Raw genomic sequence first — 22,471 nt, forward strand, 5'->3', positions numbered from 1 at the left:
CTTTGTTTGCTCAAGCACATAGAATTGGGATTGATAGCTGACAATTCATTAAAAGTTCACATTATACAGAGAATGATGATTTCTCTAGAAAGTTTAGATTAAGGTATATATCTAAATAAGTGAAATAATATATTTTACTTTAAAAAATGGCAGAAAAAGACCTCTAAACTGGAACATACAGGAAACACAAATAGAGCATGTAATAATGAGTTAATACTTATTGAGTACTTAAAATGTGCTAATTTTTTTTGTGTGTGTGTATTTGTACAACCTCACATCATTCTCAAAACAAGCATATGAAGCTACATAGGTTAATTATGCCCAAGCTCATGCAGCCAGAAAGGAGCAGAATGATCCATTCATCTGGCACCAAACCTAGCTGTACTATTCTGCCTTTCATAGACACTCATTTCCCTCCAGCAGCTAGTTCACTGAAAGAAGAGAAAGGTCACTATAAACTAAAGATCCCCTTTTGCTTCAGACCTGGCTATTTTGCAGCCAAAAAAACTCAATTGTTTTATTTAAGGCACAAATCTAAATTAATAAAACAGACTAAAACAGGAAAATATGACAGTTCAAAATGTGCGTTAAATGAAAGGAGAAAATAAATGCCCATTCAGCATTTCATCTGTTGATTTGCAGCTTGCAAGTACAGCCTGCTGGCTGAAACAAGATGCTGTGCCTTGTATTTCAACCCAAAGAATAAGATGGAAATGGAGATGAACAAGAGACATGCAAACCATAAAAGTCCACAGATTCTTGTACATTACTTGATACATGGAAGGTACTAATAAATATTTGCTAAATGAAAAAGGAGCTTGAGGGGCAGGCAAGAAACATGAGTTGTTATAGGTATTGATAACATTATTTTATATATTTAAGGAGAGTCCTGCTTGGACAGGAATAATTCCTATTGTTTGTACTTTTTATATTGATCAACTTATTGATATTATGGTTTTATTAATGCAAACCCTACTTATACAACTAATAAATCAAAATTTATAATTTAACAAAATACCTAACATTCAGTAATGATTTCAAATTAATTCAATCAAAATTCTCTCAAATATTTCATTGAAATCCCAGTTATTTCTTCTTATCAAATAGCCAAGTCTTCCTTCTCATCAATGATCAATGCTGACATGTAGCAGTTAGTTTGAAAGAGAAAGTAAAGAGCTTAGCTTGGAGCATGCTGCCTGTGAGACAAGTGCATAAGGAAATGACCAGAAAGCATTTGAAGATTCATTTCTGAACTGCAGGATTTAAATCCAGAAGAAAAACCTAATTGGACAACCATACATGTACAACTACTAACTAAAGACTTGGAAAGTGATATAGCATTATTTGAAATAACATTTTTAAAAGTTAACCTAAATGCCTATCAATCAGGAAATGATTAAATCATGATGTAATACCACAGGATATTACACAACCATTGGGAAAGGTTGTGTAATATCCTATGCTTGCTACCATGGAAAGATTTCCAAGCCCTATTATTAAATCACAGAATAACATATGTGTGGTTAAGTTTCCAAATATGTAACAAGAAAATTTAAAACATTATAAAATATATGTAAAATATATACTCACAAACATGTCTATATATCTATATTGATAGATGATAGATATTCATAGACTACAAGTATTTGGTGGACTTCAAGCTTGGCCACCACATGGAGAAAAAAGGAGCGTAGGACAGCAGTGTGAAGTGAAACTTTCTCATTTTGATTCTGCTTTATTTGAAGCTTTACCATAAAAAATATACTTATGCATTCTTTGTGTAAACTGGTGGTAAACACTATAAAATGTTTATAATAAACCAATAATAAGCCAGCTACCAATGCTGTACGAAAAAAACAAAAAGGATGAAAACCAAGAAAAAGGCCATTGGTATTTTTCATTAGAAATGTGACAGTGGCCTTACAAAAGCAAGCTCAGAATACTGGGAAAGAAAAAATTCTGATCACAAGAGTTAGTATAGGTGAAAGTGGGGGTCAAAGATATGACATGAAAACATTCATCTGTGCCTGGGGGAAAGAGTAGAGAGAACAAGTAACCTACAGATTTGTTCAGGTTTAAGTCTGTGCTGTCCAGTGGGCCTTTCACAGCTGCAAACCTTTTGCTGGAGCTGAAAGAGAAGAGCATTCCCTCTTCTTCCCACCAAGGCTATGCCTGGGAGGAGGTCTGGACCATCAGGCAGTGACTCTAATGCCGTTTGGAGCCTGACACAGAAGTCAACCAGCAGAAGGCAGAGAAGACCAGGCACAGTGGGTCACACCTGTAATTCCAGCACTTTGGGAGGCCAAGGTGGGAAGATCGCTTGAACCCAGGAGTTTGAGACCAGTCTGGCTGATATGGCGAAACTCCATCTCTACAAAAAATATAAAAATTAGCCAGGCATAGTGGCGTGCATCTGTAGTCCCATCTATTTGGGAGGCTGAGGTGGGAGGATCGCTTAAGCGTGGGAGGTTGAGGCTACAGTCAGCCAATATCGCACCACTGCTCTTCAGCCTAGGCAGCTGCAGTGAGCTGTGGTGGTGCCACTGCACTCCAGCCTGGGCAACAGGTGACAGTCTCTCTCGAAAAATAAAGATTAAAAAGAAGGCAGAGAGAAATGTGGACTGATTTCTAATAATTTAAGCTCTATAGTTGGCAACTATATCCTTGGACTTTTGACCTATACAGGCCAATAAATTCCCCATTTCTTTCTTAAGTCAAAATGGGTTTTCTGTCACTTGATGCAGAACCCATCCAAAAGGGCTGTTTTTATTTGTAACTCTATTTAAAGAACACCTTTCAATAGATAGTGAGTTTCACAGATAATCCAAAGTATTTGGTATGGCTATTAATTTCGGTGTCTGTCCCATAACTCTCACCAGTACAGCTTGCTAACCAACACTGAAATAACATTGAGCGTTTTGAATTTCACCTCCTCTCCTTCCCTTTCCCTCCTCTCTAATGGAGGTGCTTAATGAGTAGTGAAAAATCTCAAAAGGTGAATGGAAAAAATAACTTAACAATCAGTCCCAAAGGCTAACGTGGTAAACCCCAAATATATTCAGTCAACTGGGTAAAAAAAGTGTTTGGTCTCACTGAAGTTACCACTTTCAACAGTTTATTCTTCCTGGCATATGGCTGGAGAGTGGACTGTAGCTTTTCTTTTGAATGTTAACAATGGAAATAATTCAGTACTATGAAAGAATGGCTATCATCATCATAAATATAAATCAGTTTCTACATTATTCCAGAAGGTATAATTAATGATTTTATAAAACTTCTGAGGTTATATTGAGTTTCATGGTTTCATATCATACAAGTACAAAATTACACAATATTTGATCCACACAAACACCTTAGCCACCATTCATTTAAAACACCCAGAACCACCATTCAACACCTAAAAACTACATTGCCAACACCTATAAATCTATTTTTGTGCTCCTCCAATCACATACCCCTGAAATCCCAGATAAAATCACATTCTGAATTTTGTTTTCAACAATCCCTTATGTTTTTATATAGTTTTCTCACACACAATATACAATATACAATCATATTGTATGTAGTCTATGGCTTGATTTTTCATTCAATATTCCTATGATTAAGCACATTTCTATGATTCATCCATTATGTTGAATATAGCTGTAGTTTGTCTCAATATCCCTGGTGCATAATATTAAGCTTTTGCTTTCTATCTTGTATTGTTGTTCAGTTTTTTCCTCCTTCTTCATACCTAACGCAATCCCAGAATAGAAGCGGAAATAATATATCCAAGCCAGTGTCTGCATGAAAAGATCATGGTAGTAACATAGTTTCTTTCTCAGGAATTACTGATAGAAAGAAAAAGTTGGTCTATCTATTATAACCTTCCCACAACAAATTACAGTGTTGTAAGAACTGGAAGAAGTAGTCATCACACTCCACTGTGGTTTTCAGAAGTGAAAGGAAAGTACTTATTTTGTTTCTCTTTAAAACACTTAATATATAGTTCTTAATACTAAAGTCAAAACTGCTGTCCTTTAGCTGAATCTGTGTTTCCATAATATGCCAAATATCTGGTTAAAAATTGAAATGCAAGAATACCATGCAACAATTAAAAGGAACAAAATACACATACATATATGCCATAATATAGATGAACCCCAAAAACATGTTAAGTGAAAGAAAGAAGACACAAACGATTACATACTCTGATTCATGTGTTTTATAATTTCTATAGTATGTCTAGAAAAGGCAAATGTTTAGACACAGAAAACAGATCAATGACTGCCTGGGGCTAGGTAAGTGAGGATTAACTGCAAATGGGCAGGAGAGAACTTTTGGGGTAATGGAAATGGTCTAAAATTGGACTGTAGTGATGGTTTCACAACTCTAAAAACTTACTAAGATCATTGAATTGTAAGAGGTAATTTTATGGTATGCAAGTTATACTTCCATAAAGCTGCTAAAAAGTGAAATTCTGTCATAATATCCCTAAAATACTAAGTCTGGTTAATTTTTTCTTTTCAGTCAATTAATGCAATCTATACGCTGTTTGCCATTTTGAAGAAAGAGCTCCAGTGCTAAACTGTAATATTTACACACTCTGTTTATGTGCCCATATTGAAGTGAAAGTAGAATTTTAAAAACACAGCAATTTGAGAAGACCTGCTGATGAAGATGGTATCTGAGTAAGAATGAATTGGACCACTCGCTAAGGGGCCTAGAATATGGCGTTGGAAAGATAACCACTATTCCACATAGAAGCAGAGAAATCCAACAACAGCAGCAGATTTCCCAAGGGATCTTATGTCACAATGAGGAAGGATTACAGGAAACTTCTACTAACACTTTATTTTCCTTCCTGGAGCTTGGGGAGAGGTTTCAGTAACTTGGTAGACAGGTCAATAGCTACTTACACTGTAGAGTTACCCACAGCCCTCATGATAACTTTTGCCTTGCCCACCTTTTTAAAACTCCTTTTCCCTTTTGTCAGAGGCATTTAAGTTTTTTTGTTTCCACAAGTTTACAACTCTCAGTCGAGTTTGGTTGTGGAGTGGTAGCTGTTAACTGAAGTTAACATTGTGCATGTCATCAAAGGAAATCAACTATGGAAACTAGAAATAAAAAGATGATTTGGACAAAGTGATCCCACTATTTTGGATGTAATTGTAAGTGAAACAGAGCATGTTTACCTCAATCTGGCCCAGACCAAAAATTAAAATATGAGAAAAGAAAGCTAAAATATTTTAGAATATTTAAGAACTTACAATGATTGTGAAGCAGAGGGAGGAAGGAAGGCAATTGTTTAGATAATTTAAGCTCTTTCCCAAAATACCAGTTTGTCTGTTATCTTTATATTTTTGGAGAAAAAAAATTGGCATGGATTATCCTAACGACGAAAATTCCTCTGATGGTTTTGCATATTTAGAAACAATGTAAGTGAAGCATGTTAATGTAGCTTATTTAACATTTCAGAAACAAGCAGTCAAAAAAGATATCGTCCCTCTCAACATTTTTCCTGTCGAAAAAATCTGTGGGATGACAAAGTATGCTGCCATCTTACAAACAGCCATCAGCCTGGTGTATACTACATTTTTCTTTCATGTCACGAAAACAATATTTTTTGAAAAATAGACATCAGTCACTTGATATAAAAATTCACGAGTATTCTAGGATGTGATAAAGAATGTTTTATTCCTATTTGTCATTTTGTATAGGTGAAGGACAAAAAAAATCTGTAGACGCTTTGAGATAAAATTACTCTCTAACTCGTTTCACATGGTATGTGTCAGTAACACTTTCAGTATGAAAGATGGAAGCCCCTTACAACGTGAGTTGTTTTTATATGTCAATGTTTAATTTTTGTAGAAAAAAAAAGAACACATCTTACCAAGCATATTAAATTCATGTTGTCTTTTAAGGATTTTTTAAAAATTTACAACACAAATTGAAAGAGCCCAAGGGGAAAAGAAAAGACATCTGTCAGATCAAGAGTCTCTTCCACAGTGAGAAAAGTTATTTAAAAATAAGGGGGAAAAATGGAAATGCTGCCTAACCTAAATGGTTTATGTAAAATTTCTAAGGCTAATTCTTTATTGCTTGGGAAGTCCATGAAGCTTTTATCTAGTGGATAAAAGTCCACAAGGCATGAGGAGATAAACTACAGTTATTCTAAGATTATTCATCATTAAGATACTGACTTTGAACATTTTGTAAAAGATAATTAAAGGGGGAGAAAAGGATGCAAAATAATCGGTATCAAGTAGAGTCACTTGGTAGAAATAGAAAAATTGAAGGTGAAACATTTAAGCCTTTCAATGCTTTTTATGACATAACAATATACTATAATTTTTAAAATTTCTTCTTAAAGACAAAATGATAAACAATACATGCAATAACTGATTTGGTTCTCAGGTGATTTTTAATACTTGAAAATATATATGAATATGAATGCATATATGAAAATTAAAATAAAATGTATATATTTAAGTGAAACTGAAATGGATGCTTAATGATTCTATTATCTGCCCCCATTTAATGGGAAATCATATGTAAATATTATTATTAGAGAGGCATGGATTATTTATTCCTTCTTTCTAAAAGTTTAAAGTTTTTATTCAATAGCATCATTTTTCTTTTTTGGAGAGCGTTTTGCTCTGCCACCCAGACCGGAGTTCAGTGGTGTAATCAGAGCTCACGGCAGCCTCAAACTCCTGGACTCAAGTGATCCTCCTGCCTCACCCTCCTGAGTACCTGAGATTACAAGCACACGCCACCACACCCAGATAATTTTTTTATTTTTCACAGACACAGGATCTCACTTTGTTGCCCAGACTGGTCTCAAACTTCTGGCTTCAAGTGACCCTCCCACCTCAGCCTCCCAAAGTATCAACAGCATCATTTTAAAAAGCATTTCTGTTTATTTGGTTGGTTTGTTGATTGAGGGCTTCCCTCATCAGCAATAGCAAATTTGGCTCCATTTTCCATAAAAGATCCAATGCAAGTCTATGTTTTTTCAGGATGCAAACATATGACTATCATCTTTTACTCATTTTGAGTTATTATTATTATCTTGTTATTGCTGAAAGTCTTATGTTCTATAAAATCTTATCCCTGCTATAGTCTATAAAATCTTACCCCTAGCCAAAAATGGAAATGGAAAAAAATGGAATGTTGCTGTTAAAAAGGGCCTAAGAGATGGCAACAACTACCATTACAGCAACCACCAGTATTTATAAATGTTTACTACATGTTAAGCACTAAACAAAATCCCTTTGTATGCATCATCTCAATTAACCCTATGGAACCCATCCCTGCTGTCAGCACATTAAAAAGGACACTGAGACCCAATGAAGTTAGAGGGCTCAGTCCAAGTTCATGCAACTAGTTACATGTATAAGCAGAACTTGGACCTGGTCCTTTGGTTCACAGTCCAGGAGTATTTTCCCACTGCAATAATTTAAGAGAAAAATATAAAATGAACAGAAAATCATAATTCTATTAAGGACTTTCATGTTTTAAAATTTGATAGGATGTAAGCTTTATACTTTCCATCCAACATTTAGTTTACTCTTCCACTCAAATTCATTTGAGAAGTGTGAATCCTATCCTTCCTGGGCAAGTTATTTCACTGTAGATGGCTTTGCAATTAGATTGAGAGGAAAAAGAATTCACTTATTCATGTGAGAGGAAGAAGTGTAGTATCTGCTTAACATTCTAGCTTAAAATAATATTGGCTTTATCCAAAATATGTCAGAGTGACCAGTTGAAAAGACCCCAGTGCAGTCCATCAACTGTTTGTTTTGTCTATGGAGTAACCCACCAAAATCATTTGGCAAATGTTATTAGTAAATTGATCTAACCCATGTCTATTGCTGTGTGGGAGCAGTGTGGTATACTCAAATGCCCTAGATAAAGAATTCCTAAAATCTTCTACTAATGGTTCTTTAAAATTCATTTAGAGCTTCTAACTAAAGAATAGTCCTCCTCTCTCTGCAAATTTTAGGAATGAGAATCAGATGACCTCCCCGCCCCCATCATAGATCATGAATCTAGATGTACAGTTCATCCTAATGATTCCTCAAAAAGGAAAATCAAGACAGCCAATGCTTGAGGATTATTGTTGTTGCCATTATTGCCAATGGTATAAAATCTACAGTAAATATTCAAACGAGAGAAGAGTCCTAAGCACATCTTCTCTTAATCCTGAATAGGCGGAAAGTTGGGAATAATAATAAAACAAAAACATTGTTTGGTTATAATTTCTAATAGTGAATTTTATGGGTTGAATTGTGAATCTCCAAAATTCATGTTGAAGTCCCATCCCCCGGTGTAACTGTATTTGGTGATAGGACTTTCAGGAGATGATTACACTTAAATGAGGTCTTAAAGGGGGTTCCTAATTCAATAGGGCCAATGATGTTATAAGAGGAAGAGATTTCTCTCTTTCTCTCTCTCTCTCTCTCTCTCTCTGCCTGTCTTTCTCTATGCACTCAGAGGAAAGGCCACATAAGGACACAGTGAGAAGGAGGCTGTTAAATGAAGTTAAAGTTAAAGCTAGGAAGAGAGCCCCCACCACAACCTAATCGTGCTGGCACCCTGATCTTGGACTTTCAACATCCGGAACTGTGAGAAAACAGATTTCTGTTGTTTAAGCCACACGGTATTTTGTTATGGCAGCCTAAACTGACTAGAACAGCACCCTACTATCAAACCTTGAAAATATGTCAGGCCGGGTGTGGTGGCTCCTGCCTGTAATCCCAGCACTTTGGAAGGTCAAGGCAGGAGGATTGCTTGAGTCCAGGAGTTTGAGCCCAGCCTGGGAAATATAATGAGACCTCATCGCTACAAGAAATTTAAAAGTTAGCCACGCATAGTGGCACACACCTGTAGTCCCAGCTACTTGGGAAGAGGAGGTGTGAGGATCGCTTGAGCCTGGGAGGCTAAGGTTGTAATGAGCCAAGATTGTGCCACTGCACTCCAGCCTGAGTGACAGAGCAATTTTTTTTAAAGAGCTGCTCTCAACTCTTGTAAAACAACTTGGAGGGCTTTAGTGAGTACCAATGATTGTTAGTAAATATAACCTATACATTTCTACTGGTCTAGCCTCAAAAGTAGTAATTTTATAAAGCTTTTATTTTGAAGGTAAGTTAATGACAACATTCGTTGGAATGCCTCACATTGGTGTGTGACCTCAAACATGTAGCCAGAGGTGAGTTGTTAAATGTTTTTCAACTGATTCTGAGCTCCAAATGAGACCTGAAGCCCATTAGCACTAGATTTTGACTAATTATAATTTCACAGAGAACTGTCATCTGCATAAAAACAATAAAGCTAGCTTATACAGAAAGTAAACTTTACATCAGGGTCAAACAAAAGATTCAGGTCTTTACATTATAGTTAACTTTATCATTTATGCTATAAATACACTGGCAGATTCTGTGAACAGGCTCCCCTTCTTTTTTCTAATAGATTCCCCCTAACCCTAAGTTTTAGCACAGCATATTTAGAAACCATATTTCCAAATTCCCCTGAAGCTAAAGAAGCCAATGGATGGGGGTGGAACTTATATGTGTAACTTTCAGATCCCATTATTACAAGGAATCTGTTTGCCCCCCATCCTCTTTTCCCACCTCCTCAGGGCTGGTGAAGGTAAGCTGGCTTCACTCAGATATGTCACCCCCAAAGGATGACAGACTAACAAGGTAGAAAAAACTTGGATCCCTGGGTGTCCTTGCGGAGCAGAGTCACCCACTTGCCTAGGTCTGCACTGATATGAAAGAGAAAAGTAAATCTGTGGCTTGTCTGAGCCACTGTGTTTTGAAGGTTTGTTAGTACCCTAAATAATTATTATACTTTACAGTTTACAGTGTACCTTCCAAATGTGAAAATCTAAAATACCTGACATTGGGAGCTGAGTAATTTTTTAAAAAGATAAGATATTCATTCATTCATTCAACAACTATAAAGTACATATTATATATTAGCCCTGCTTTAGGTTCTGAGTACCCAACTGAGCAAGACACATCACGTCCCTATACTCATGAAGCTTTGATTATAGTTAGAGAGGGGTTGGCAGAGAGATAATAACAAAGTCAATAAAATTTTAAAAAATAATAATTTTAGAGCATGGTGGTTTAAAGTGAAGGCTCAAGAGTCAGATTGTCTGTGTATTAGTCCAGACTCTGGCATTTATGCACTGTGGTAACCAACTTCCAAGGATGACCCCCACCCAACCCCCCACTTCCCCCACTGAACCATATCTGGTATTCATGCTCTTATACAAGCCCTGCTTTTGAATCTGGGATGGCCCCAGAACTCGCTTTTGACCAGCAGAGTGAAGCAGAAGTGACGTTGTATAACTTCCAAGGCTAGGTCATAAGAAGACTTCCATCTTCCATCTGGGTCTTGTGGGATGCCCACTCTGAAGGAAGCTGGCTACTGTGTTAGAACTTCAGCCACCTAAGATTGTCAGGTTGAGGAAGCCACATGGAGAGGCTGTCTGGAGAGAGATGCCAGCCCAGAACTAGCTGCCCCTGCCATCCCAGCTGAGGCCTGGATGTGTGAATGAAGAAGTCCCCTTTGATTTCAGTTTAGTCCAGCCTTTACATGACTCTAGCCGTGTAAGACGCCTTCTGGTTGCAACACTGTGACAGTCCCCACGTGGGAACCACCCAGCTGTCCAGTCAACCCATAGAACCAAGAGAAATAATAACTTCAGTCACTAATTTGGGTATTACACAGCAATAGACGAGTAGGACACTAATTTTATGAATTAAATAAGTTTCTTAATTTCTCTGTGTTTGAGTTTTCTCATCTATAAGTTTTCTACCTTATAAAATTGTTTACTAGGGCTAAATTTGTTAAACTGGAAAGGGCTTTATAACAGTGCCTGGTATGTAGTAAATAGTAAATGTTAGCTACTGTTTTTTATTATTAATAAATAAAGTAGAATCATGGAACAAAAATATTCTTCATTGGATGCTCAGGAAAGTTCTCACATGAAAATGACAGTTGAGCTTAGATCTGAAATCTAAGGGCTCAGCCATGCAGAGAGCCAGACAAAAACATCCAAACAGGAAAACCAGCAAGGCAAGGGTGCTGAGGGAGGCACGGGTGTGGTGTCTTGGAGGAGCACAGACATGGCCGGCGTGGTTAAAGGGTAGCAAGCAAACCAGAGTCACCCAAGCCACAATCGGAAGTGTGGATTTTATATTAAACACAATGAGAAGCTTTAAGAGATTTTAAGCAGGAGAATGACTTGAAACACTTTATTGACAATAGATTTTAAGAGGACAAGAATGGAAACAAAAAGACCCTTTAAGAGACTGTTATCATCTGAGTGACTTGAGTGACTTGATCCAGTGTTTAGCAGAGGAGACGGTGAGAAGAGGGCAGATTTGGGGATATGTTAGTTGAATGAGTGGCCCTCAGGTGGCCCATCAGGTTTCTACGGTAGAGAGGAGATTTCTATTTTAACAAAGTCCTTCTGGCGATTACATTACTTAAACCATCTTAGACAGGGTTCTAAGCATTATATCCCAGGACAGCTCAAGTCTATCTCATTTTGTATAATTTAGGGATCAATGGTTATATATTCTAAATAGGGAATAACAGAATAGAAACTTTCTCACATTTACTATAATTATTCAAACAGCAAAAACCATTCATGGCAATGTGACTCAGTGGAAGGAATAATACGAGGCAAATCAGGACGCAGGGTTAGGTGGGCAGTACTGTCCCTGACATCTCATTGGAACAGAGTTTGTGATTATTTACCGCCTCCTTGGTCCTCAGCCCTATCCAATTCTGACAAACTATTACTTTGTGTCTCTATTTTAAAATGCTTCATTGCCTGGAAATATTTCATCTTCCTAAAGTCAGGATTCACACTCAGTACTTTCCTGCGACTCTTGGTTCCTCAAAACTGAAAGCACCTGCCACAAGGAAATAATCCCAAAGAGATAATCACCCAAAGGAGCCTTTGATTCCAGTGCCTCCATACAGGAAGGAGGCTGACAGCAAGTTGGCCTGTATTTTTTTATGCCCATCAATAAACTATATGTAACATGTAAGTGCACTAAAGGGGTCTCCCATACAACCTAGAAGATTTATTCTTTTTGGGAAAACTTGGGAGGTTTTGCTTTCAAGCTTTATTTTAAGATACAGAATAGTCATCACTCAAGCCAGTTTTTCTAAAACTTTATTACAGGGGAAAGCCTCTGGCATGCATTTCTAATACAATATTCATTTCATGTGGCAGCTCTTTCTTTAGTAGTGCCAACAGAAAGGAGAGAAAATACATGAAACAAGAGAATGGAGGCAAAGGTCCTTGCATGGTACCTGACTCAGGAGTCGTTCAGTCCTTTTCTCTCTCTTTCCTAACACTGACAGGGTCTAATAAAATTATTCTAGTATTAGAAAATTTAGGAGGACATTAAACTGGCTTTGCAAAATTTTTAACTCTCTTTGTCTGCCTGAGTTTTCTCTGGCCCACTTACACCTTAGGGTAAACTCCGACTTTCAAGCACATAGGCTTGGCTGCTTTCAAAGCTGTATAATGGAACATGTGAAATGCAAGATTAATTCTTGGATTCAAAGAACCATGCAGAATCTTTCTCTAGACTTTACTGTTGTTATTTGCCAGCTTTAAATCTTAGCACTGTGGCATCTTATCTACAATTCACTGAATTAAATGTGAAAAAAGGGCATTAGGGTATACTGAACACGTGGAAGACTTCTGATTACTGAATGGATTTATACCATCCAGGATATATACCATCTCCCAGCTGGTGCCAGGTAAAGGTAGCAGCAACACCTAGCATCACTATTATTGACCTTCTTAGCTAGCCACCAAGCTCACTAGTGCTATATTCACTTTGGCTGCCAAAACATAACAGGCCAGCACCACTGTAATTTAGAATGAGCAAAGAGAGGTAATGCTCACTTTATGAAATAAAGTTAAAATTTAATGAAACAAAGTCAGATTTTGGTAAGCATATAGGTAGGAGATAGACAATAATCAATCAGCAGCCAACAAAGGGTATGGAGATAATTATGTAAAATCAAAAAAGAGGCACCTGGCTGGACATGGTGGTTCATGCCTGTAATCCCAGCACTTTGGGAGGCTGAGGTGGGTAGATCACCTGAGGTCAGGAGTGTGAAATCAGCCTGGCCAATATGGTGAAACCCCACCTCTACTAAAAACATAAAAATTAGACAAGCGTAGTGGCAGGCACCTGTAATCCTAGCTACTCGGGAGGCTGAGGCATAAGAATCTCTTGAACCTGGGAGATGGAGGTTGCAGTGAGCCTAGATCGTGCCAATGCACTCCAGCTTGGGCGACAGAGCAAGACAGACTCCATGAAAAAAAGAAAAGGCATCAACTTGCATAGAAAGTTGGCAAATGTTTGAAGTGGTGGTAGTTACCATCAAACAAAATCAATAAAACATCTGGAGGTGCTAATTAGAAATGAAGAAAAAAGAGAATGGGCAGTTTTGCCGATTTGCCAGCCTATGTTTCTCCTGACCAAATGATGAGTAGAAAGAGAAAAGGATTAAAATTTAAATTTAAACGCATATTTTTCCCCTGAGAAAGATTATGTAATGGCATGTGAAGTCAGTTCAAAGGAAGCCTATGATGTTTTCCTTCTCATAAAAAAGGAAGCAAATTATTCCATCCAAGTGCAACTGAATCAAATTTGAACTTCCTGTAAATGTATCAGTTGATAAACCAGGATTTAAGTTCAAGGGTACATTCCATGCCTAATCTTCATTTTACAGCTTTTGGAGATAAAATTTCCTTAGCACTAAAATCTTTCAAAGATAGTCTTTCTTGCAAAACAAATTGTTAGAAGTGAGCAGCAAATTGGCCAGATGCCTCTGGGGCATAACTGTTTCTTAAAAGTCAGGTAAGAACTTTTAGAAATGATCTCATACTTTCAAATCACTAGTTTTCTGTTTCATGCTTTGGAACAGAAATGGTCAATGTACCAAAAGGGTTAATACAGCTTCTCCAAAGTGCTTCTCTTCTCACAGAATATAGTTTACATTTTGGGAGAATTTGGCACAGCTTAAGTTACAGCTTAACTGATTTGCTCAGTAGAGTCCAACAAGAAGTCATTTGCCCCACCCATTTGTCCCTAAGTGTTTATTAGCAGGGATAGACACAAAATTTTAAAAGAAAAAAGTATTTTTCATATGAATATTCTTTCTCCAAGACTTCAAATCAAGATACATAAGCAACAGCATTCTTCAAATCTTACTCCCAAACTGGAAGCCATCTTTTACAGAATTTTAGAAACACTCCAAAATGTATTATCAGACCACTAGCCTTTCTCAGCCTAAACGTCTCACTGCAAGATAAATGGACATGCGACAATTATTTCTTATATGGCTATAAAGAAAAATAATTGCTAAGCATAAAAACAAGCCTATGACATGAGGCTGGTTTTACATGCTTCCAGAAATTGGTACTTTTAAGTTTCCAACATTGAAAAATATACAGACAACAGAAATCTTTTCAGTGGTACATATTACTATGATTGTTATCCCCCCAGACAGCCTGAGCAGTCCATTAACTAAGGTGTAACAGAGAACCAGAGCCAAAAAGAAAAAAAAAAAATGACTCCAACAAGAAAAATCACAGCTTAATAGCCTGGTATGTAGTAAGGCCATAGTTTGGATTTTTATAATAATTATCACATTCCAGAGCCCAAATTAATTATTTGTAGTTATTTTGCAGATATCTTAGTAGCTACGCGCACACACACACATTTCACAAAGTATTGGCCAATGCCCATTTTCATAGAGCTCTTTACTCTAAAAATAACTTTAACTTTCATGTTTTACCAAGACTGAGAGAAGGGAGAGCAAATCACAGGAAACTAGTTGGGGAGTTAGTAAAGAAAATTTTAACAGGCCTGCTGGGTGTTCTCTTACTGCTGTCTTGAACCTCAGATGAAATTATTATACTTTCTGTGTTGTAGTACTGGGTCATTTGTACGTGAAGACAAAGGCAACTTCAACTTGATATTTCTGTCATCCCTGCTGTGGGAAGAGTCCTTTCCTGGTTTATAACATCAATCATTCTCACAATAAATCTTAGGGTGGATGTGGTCATTTAAATCTCCACCTGCACAAACAACAGAAAATAAGAGAGCTCATAAATCTTTACACTGGTGATTAACAAATTTTGGATCCTCAGCGAAGATATTATGGAAGAGGGGTCACTAATTCATTAATAAAGACTGATTTGCTGACAACCTGTTTAGTTTACAGCATAGGGGGAAAGCAAACAAGACCCTGCTAGCAAAACAAAGCGTTAGAGGTTAGTGAATTCCCAGCTGAGCCTAGGATTAGAGATATGATATCTTAATGTAGGAGAAGCCTTCAGACCCTAAGACAACCACTCAGAAACCACTCTCACATTTTGCTCCAGCCCAACTTCAATGCCTATCTGCAAGGGAAGAAAACCTGGCAAAGAAATTGTAAGAGAGATTTACACCTTCAGTTTCCCTGGTTTCATTGCATCAATTTCATCTGGTCCCTAGGTTCTGGTTCCCTGTGATTTTCTACCTACTTCCCAGGAGACTTTGTTATTCTCTAGGAAAGATGGCTCGAGCTGGGGTTAAAGATGGAAAAGAACCTTTCTCAAAAGGATAATCTTGCTTTGTGTTTTGTAGTGTCAGCTTCATGTGAGGAACACTGGCACCAAAGAGGCTGGAAGAGGACAAAAACAGCAGCATTGAAAGGGATGGTGCATCACAAAAAGTGCCAGGCAAGGTGATGTCTGAGAGCAACTAAGACTCTCAAGGCAATATTAAATGCATTTCTAGAAAAAAAAAAAGAGGAGAAAGTTTCCACTTATTAGGAAAAGATGATCAACTAACATAATATTTTCCACACACTCATACTGCCCTATCTCATTCTCTACCCACTCCCACTAAGCTGTGTGTGTTGGGTTTGAGTGTGCAAATCAAGTAGGTTTGTGTACACATAGACAGTCCTTTGATGTCTTGAAAATGATCAGGTGTAGGTGAAATTTTTTATACTTACTTTTCCATCACCATAAAGATTCTAGGAAGCAATTGTCCTCATTTATCCCGGGGAAGGTGGAAGGAGATCTTGGTAAAGCCTTGGAGTCTTATGAGGTGTTGGCAGGATGCAGTTGATATTCCCTGTATTTTAACTTGTGTTTTCTTGGGAGGAGAGAGGGAATGGAGTGCTTGTGAGATTCGTAGGTGGAAGGCCCAGAAAGAGCCAAAGGACCTAGTCGTTTTTCTAAAGTTCTCAGTAACAACCAGCTGTGATGTCTTAAGAGGGAAAGGCCTTTTAGAGATGGACAGGACATGATTCTCCTCGGCCGGCCACAGTTGGGAGGAGGTGGCTGGTAAGTACATGATGCAGTTGAGTTGATTTACATTACAAGTTGCAAATTAGGGTCTGTGCAATGAGTTTCCCTCCGGTTGTGAAAGGGGTCTAAGCGCTTTGCTGGGGCCTGGCAGGCCCCTCCCCTGGGCTGCAAAGATCCGCCCCTCTATTCCCCAGATAAATTCCTAGTGTCCACCAAATTCCTCAGCGCTCGCTCACACTCCTCTACGGCCACGACTCTGGGAGTGGGGAAACAGAGAGCCGGTTCCTCTGCTGCAGAAGTCCTCTAGGTTCCTTCTCACAACTCTGCGAAGGGGAAAGGGTTGTGAAACCCAACCAGACCCCAACTCCAGCTCCCAACAGGAGGTGGCTGCGCCACACTCGGGAGGCCCCTTGCTTTCAGGGTCTCTCTCTCTCTCTCTCTGCCTCTCTCTCTCTCTCTCTCTCTCTCTCTGTCTCTCTCTCTCCCTCTCTCCCTCGTCCACTCCCCCAAACATGTCCACCGGCTCCCTCAGCGATGTGGAGGACCTTCAAGAGGTGGAGATGTTGGAATGTGACGGGCTGAAAATGGACTCGAACAAGGAATTTGTGACTTCCAACGAGAGCACCGAGGAGAGCTCCAACTGTGAGAATGGGTCTCCCCAGAAGGGCCGCGGCGGCCTGGGCAAGAGGAGGAAGGCGCCCACCAAGAAGAGCTCCCTGAGCGGGGTCAGCCAGGAGGGGAAGCAGGTCCAGCGCAACGCCGCCAACGCGCGAGAGCGGGCCCGCATGCGAGTGCTGAGCAAGGCCTTCTCCAGACTCAAGACCACCCTGCCCTGGGTGCCCCCGGACACCAAGCTCTCCAAGCTGGACACGCTCAGGCTGGCGTCCAGCTACATCGCCCACTTGAGGCAGATCCTGGCTAACGACAAATACGAGAACGGGTACATTCACCCCGTCAATCTGGTGAGTGCCCTGGGGGCTGCTGCTGCAGTCCAGGCAAGCCTGCAGTCCAGGCGCGCCCGCAGTCCCGCCAGCGGTGGGCGCGAGTGCGCGCGGGGCTGGGAGTGGGGTTGCGGGCGTGGCGGTGACTTATACACCTCGGCCACCGCGGGCCTAGAGCCTCCAGGGACCAGAGGCGGGCGGTCTAGACATGACCCTCGCTCTCTGCCCTACCAGCCCAGTGATTTATGCAAGGGTTTGACGTGGCAGCCCAATTAAAGGTTTGCAAGTGTATTGAGCTGGCACAGAGGAGGGATCCCCCGAGCCCGCTCCATCGCCATCCTCCCTGGGGTAGAGTGGCTGCTGCGGAACTGAGAACACTGACAAGACCTCACGCCGAGGAGGCATTTTATTAATCCTTTTTTCTTCTTTTAGCTGAGAGTGGATTTTGATTTTCCTTTCCTTGTAAATAAAAACACCCACCTCCGTTTCTTTCACAAGCATATTTAGGACCATTATATAAGGACACATCTATGCCCCCCCTAAATTGTCAATGTAAGCCCCCAACCACTTAAATGTTCTGTGCTTCTCCTATAAGTGGATTAGTATTTTTAAATCCTAGAAGTTCCAGTAATTATCAGCAAAATCAGTAAATCCTCACTAGTATGAGTTTAATAAATATTAAAACAGGTCACTCTCATTCAAGATTTAAGAAAAGTTACCTTTTATCTTAAAAAGTAATGCCCATTGAGTCTAACTTTTTTAATACAAAAAACTGATAATCATTGAGTCTACTTTTTTCTCAAATGCATTTTACTGTTTAAGAAATACATTTTAATTTTTTTATTTGATTTTATTTTAAAACTTCTAGGATCTAAAGAAAAACAGTAACAACAACTTACTAGGACCTCTGTTTGTATATGATAAGTATGAGAGATTTTTCCTCTTAAAAGGCAAGTCTTATCAGCCAGCACTAGAGCAGTAGTGAGAGAGGTCTGAATTGTCTTCTCACCGAATTGGTTTCTGGAACTGAGGGAGAAGAAGATGCAAAACCACATTTTGCCATGAAAAATAGTTTTCCCTCCAACTGAAAGTTTGGGTTTTTTTTTTTTTCCAATGAGTAAATAGCTTTTTAATATCTTCACCTAAAATGAAAGTGCTGCCTCGAATATTTACAATTGTTACTCTCTTCATCTTTAAATAAGAAACTTAAATGAACTTTATTATAAAACAGCCCAGAGAAAGGAAGAGAAAGCATGCTTTCTCAGTCCAGCATGAAGACGATCTTAAATTAAAAGTCAATGTAGTTTTTTTAGCTTTTTTCTTTTTTCCCTTAAGAGATGGTGATTAATTTAGAAGTTGTAGTCAAAGTCGGTGTTTGCGATGGAAGAAACGAAAGTCGGGGCTAGGGAAATAGATGGCGATGAAAGACGATGAAAGCGACAGGGCCCTGAAACCCGACCACCGCCTCAGAAGAGAGGCCAGGAGGCAGCTTCGCCCCCAACTCGGTGCCCAGCAGGCACAAGGTCATTCTGGGCTTCCCCGCTCAGGCTGCCAGAGCGTCTGCTTCCAGGCAGTGCCACAGCACCACCCACTCTCGGCTTGCCCAGGGCTTCCTGCATTGGGTCTCACAAGGAACCCAGTATGAGCCCTTTTGGCTCTCGTTCTAAAAGACCACCATCAGCACCACCACCTCGAGCTGTGACTTGGCGCCAAGGCAGCTTTTTGCTTTATGCAGCCGCAGGGTGCGCTAGGACCGGGAGAACATTGCAGAGATAATCGGTCTCTCCAGCGCACTGCCTGCCCCCACCGCCCCCACTCCTTTCATCTCTGGCCCGGAGCCCACCCCACCCCCTCCGCCACGGCTACTTACCTCCTCCACCCTCTTCTTTCCCGCAGACGTGGCCCTTCTTGGTGGCCGGGAAACCCGAGAGTGACCTGAAAGAAGTGGTGACAGCGAGCCGCTTATGTGGAACCACGGCGTCCTGACCTTGGAGGTGCGAGTCTGGGAAAGGCGCGCCCCCGGGGGGAGCGGGCCCCGGGAAGTCGACCCCTGCCCTCCGTGCTCTCTGTCTCTGCTTCCCCCTCGCAATGCTCCTCTCGCTGTCCCACCCCGCGAGAACACTTTACAACGACGAGGAGATTCGTTTCCAAACCAGAGGAGATCAATTGTACTTGCAAAGATTCCCATCTATTTAACTTTATTAACTTCTACCGTGAATGACTCTGCAAGCCTTGCTGGTCCAAGTGCAATATGTAATTATAAATGTATAAATAGATAAGAGCCTATCAATGTATCTTTTGTACAATATGTTGTAAAATGTAGATCATAGGATAGCTGACTTTGACAGTCACATTTATAAAGTAATTCACTTAAAGATATATATTTTTTTCAAACAAGTTTTGCTACTTTTGAAAATAAAAATCTTTCTTTATATTGCTAAAAGCTCTGACATTTTGTGTGATTTTTAAAAATATTTGGAATAGAAAAGTGGGAAACTATGGGGAAGCTTGAAAATGATTCTTTTAAACATCAATCTAAATTCTAGAGATAGAAGAAAATTGCATATGAGTTTCATAATGAAGATGCAGATTACGTTTTTTACTGAAACCTTAAAAAAGAAATATGTCGGTTACTTTTAAGGACAATAGAAATTATGTAACTGTAAACAAAGAATGGGCAGTATTAGAGTTATCCACAGTTACACAGTTCAAAAGTAAAAACGCACCAGAAAAAGGAAATCCAGCTTTCATGGATTCCACAGTATGACTGCTGACACGGGCGAGAAAGTAAACTCCACCTTTCGTCACCTTCCAGGTGTGGGTATAGCTGCAAACTAATGAAGAAATAATAGAAGCTATGGAAGATGTAAATTCCATAACCCTTAGGGTGTGTTTCAGGATTTTCAGAGTTCTGCAGCATACATTATCTACATTTCTTATTAATAACCCATTAATTAATTCTAACAACAAACCTGCATGCCTGCCTTTTGGTTGCGGTTAGCCGGCGCGTTTAGCTCCCACCACGACTTCCGGCGGACTGGGTTTTAATTTAAACATTTTCCAGGCTACGGAACAGCTCCTAGGGGAAGATTAAGTTGAGATAAACAGAGAAGCAAGGCAGAGGAGCCTGGGACCCGGCTCTCTCACTGCCCCAGAGCAGCCCGCGGCAGCCGATGCGCCAGATGCCACCGGGGCTGTTTAATGTTCGGGGTTATGACCGCAGTGTTTACAAGACGTCTTCGGTTATTTATACTGTTATTCCTCGCAGAGAGCCTTGAAACTTCCGCTTCATTTGCTCTTTCTTTTCGATTTTTTACCCTTTTTTCTCGGCTTAGTTTGGTACCTGGAGCGAGAGCTTCTCCGCCCTTCCACCAACCCCACAGGCCGCTTCTCGCTCCTCGGGTGGAGCCCTCTGCCTGGCCATAGAGGAGGGATCCTGCTAGGCTGGTCCTGACTGGAGAAGCTGCTCTGCCAGGTGTGCTCTCTGTCAGTTATAGTGACCTCATTACCAAGGGGTGGCGACCACATTACCAAGCGCAATTCCTCATTCTCCAAGGGCTGAGAACTTCGGTGACTTCTCCGCCTGTCTATTTGCACATGGAGGACTTCTCAAGATATCAAGATACCCTTCCATCACCCCACCACCGCCACCCCAACTTGACTTTCAAGAACACATTTCAAGCTCTGGCCAGAGTCCCCTTCCTCAAATTCATGTGTTCTGTCCTTTCTACCAAAGGGGTAGAGCCCATGCCTCAACCTATCCAGAGTTCAAATCAAAGAGTCCCTAGTGTGATTCAATTGTTTGTCTTTCAAGTTTCGCAAATTTTCCAATCTCCCACTCACGTTTTTACCAAAAAAAAAAAAAAAAAAAAAAAAAAATGCGCTAAATTCTGAGGATTCCAGGCAGGCCGTCCATAGAGAAATAGCTTTTTCTTGCTCATTCCCTTACAATGCCAATCTACACATGGGTTTTTAGAAAGCCTTCATGGCTGTCTATAGTTGCCTATCAATAATTTGAAGCCTTTGCTTTAAGCAGGAGGCATGTGGCTATGAATAGGGAACACGTAGATTTGACCCTGGTTCTGCATCCATGTAGCTGTTTCTTGAAAGAGCCTGGATCCTCAGTTTTCCCATCCCTGCAAGCAGGGATAAAGGTGATGAGAATGATAATAATCATTATATGCAGACCTTCCCCTTTCATCTTACAGAGCCTTAGTGGGGCTCAAATGAGATTATATCTGTAAAATCCCTTGGTAAAGGTAAGATTAAATGAAAATGTCAGTTACTTTTACTAAGTGGCGGGTAGTGAACTATCTGTGCCTAGATCCAAACTGAAAGTATCTCAGGCAGGAAGCTCCAAGGGGTGTATGTTTATAGCGTCCAGGCAATGATCTTTTTTTTTTCCATGAACGAAAATACCTCTTTTTGGTATCTATTGACTCTTTCTCTCTCTCTTTCTGTCTCTCTCTCACCTTGCACCTCTCCCCAATGTTCTCTAAATTTGTCCAGAACTTTCTTTTTCCTAGAAATCCAAAGAGGAAAGTCAGGGCCTGGCACCTGCAGGTAGGTTGACACTGGTGTCTGATGATGAGGCTGCCCAGTCCCATCAGGAGCCTCAGCCAAGGAGGGACCTGGGCACACTCAGGTCCCCATGGTTGCCCATTGAATGGAGTGAGGATCAAGGTGGGAATGACTGGGTGGTGGCTGCCACTAGCCCAGGAACATGACAACGTGACCACACCACACATACCTCCAACACTCACTCACAGTCTAACCATCTCTTCTTCTCAGTGGGCCCTTCTCCCATTCCAGATCATCAGCACACCCACACCCACCATAGGTGTCTCTCCTCTGGTCTTCCCAGAAGGGTAAAACTCCCAGCCTACCCTGCTCCAGCTCCAGCCCAGGTAGTTGGTGTGTCTCAATTTGAATAGGGGGTGAGTAGCTTCACAGAAAGAATGGGGAACTCCCCTGACCTCAAGCCAGTATAGTTTGGAAGTTGGGAGTGGGGGGTGCTAAGGGTGGGGAGTATCCTGCCTGTGACCTCTAGGTTATGAAAACTATCTTAGAAGGTGCTTTTAGAAAGAACCAGGAGAACAACCAAAGCATCTTACAGATGCCTGAACGGAGAATGAAGTGTTTCAAGTAAGTGAGTCTGCAAGTTCTCAGCAGCAGACAGATATCCAATCTGGAC

The 22,471-nt window shown here is 40.2% G+C and overlaps 1 protein-coding gene and 1 long non-coding RNA gene across 2 annotated transcripts in view; one reads left to right on the forward strand and one right to left on the reverse strand.

The window, feature by feature from the left end:
• Window positions 1-16,391, reverse strand: part of LOC112423832 (uncharacterized) — a 67,632-nt gene extending 51,241 nt beyond the window's left edge. The window contains exon 1 of the long non-coding RNA XR_011623371.1: window positions 16,039-16,391. This is a non-coding gene — a long non-coding RNA (uncharacterized lncRNA). The remainder of the gene's footprint in view (window positions 1-16,038) is intronic.
• A 107-nt stretch (window positions 16,392-16,498) lies between these two features.
• LOC105465639 (transcription factor 21) lies at window positions 16,499-19,720 on the forward strand. Its single transcript, XM_011714190.3, has 2 exons — window positions 16,499-17,298; window positions 19,174-19,720. The coding sequence occupies exons 1-2, from the start codon at window positions 16,849-16,851 to the stop codon at window positions 19,261-19,263; spliced, it is 540 nt and encodes a 179-aa protein (XP_011712492.2). The 5' UTR covers window positions 16,499-16,848; the 3' UTR covers window positions 19,264-19,720.
• The last annotated feature ends 2,751 nt before the right edge of the window (window positions 19,721-22,471 follow it).

The sequence above is a fragment of the Macaca nemestrina genome, chromosome 5, assembly GCF_043159975.1.
Source record: "Macaca nemestrina isolate mMacNem1 chromosome 5, mMacNem.hap1, whole genome shotgun sequence".
In the NCBI taxonomy this organism is placed as follows: Eukaryota; Metazoa; Chordata; class Mammalia; order Primates; family Cercopithecidae; genus Macaca; species Macaca nemestrina.

Bases quoted from the DNA above. Each gene is read 5' to 3' on its own strand.
- LOC105465639 (XM_011714190.3), top strand. From the start codon at position 16,849: ATGTCCACCGGCTCCCTCAGCGATGTGGAGGACCTTCAAGAGGTGGAG. The intron at 17,299-19,173 runs GTGAGTGCCCTG...TCTTTCCCGCAG, and splicing joins ACATTCACCCCGTCAATCTG to ACGTGGCCCTTCTTGGTGGC.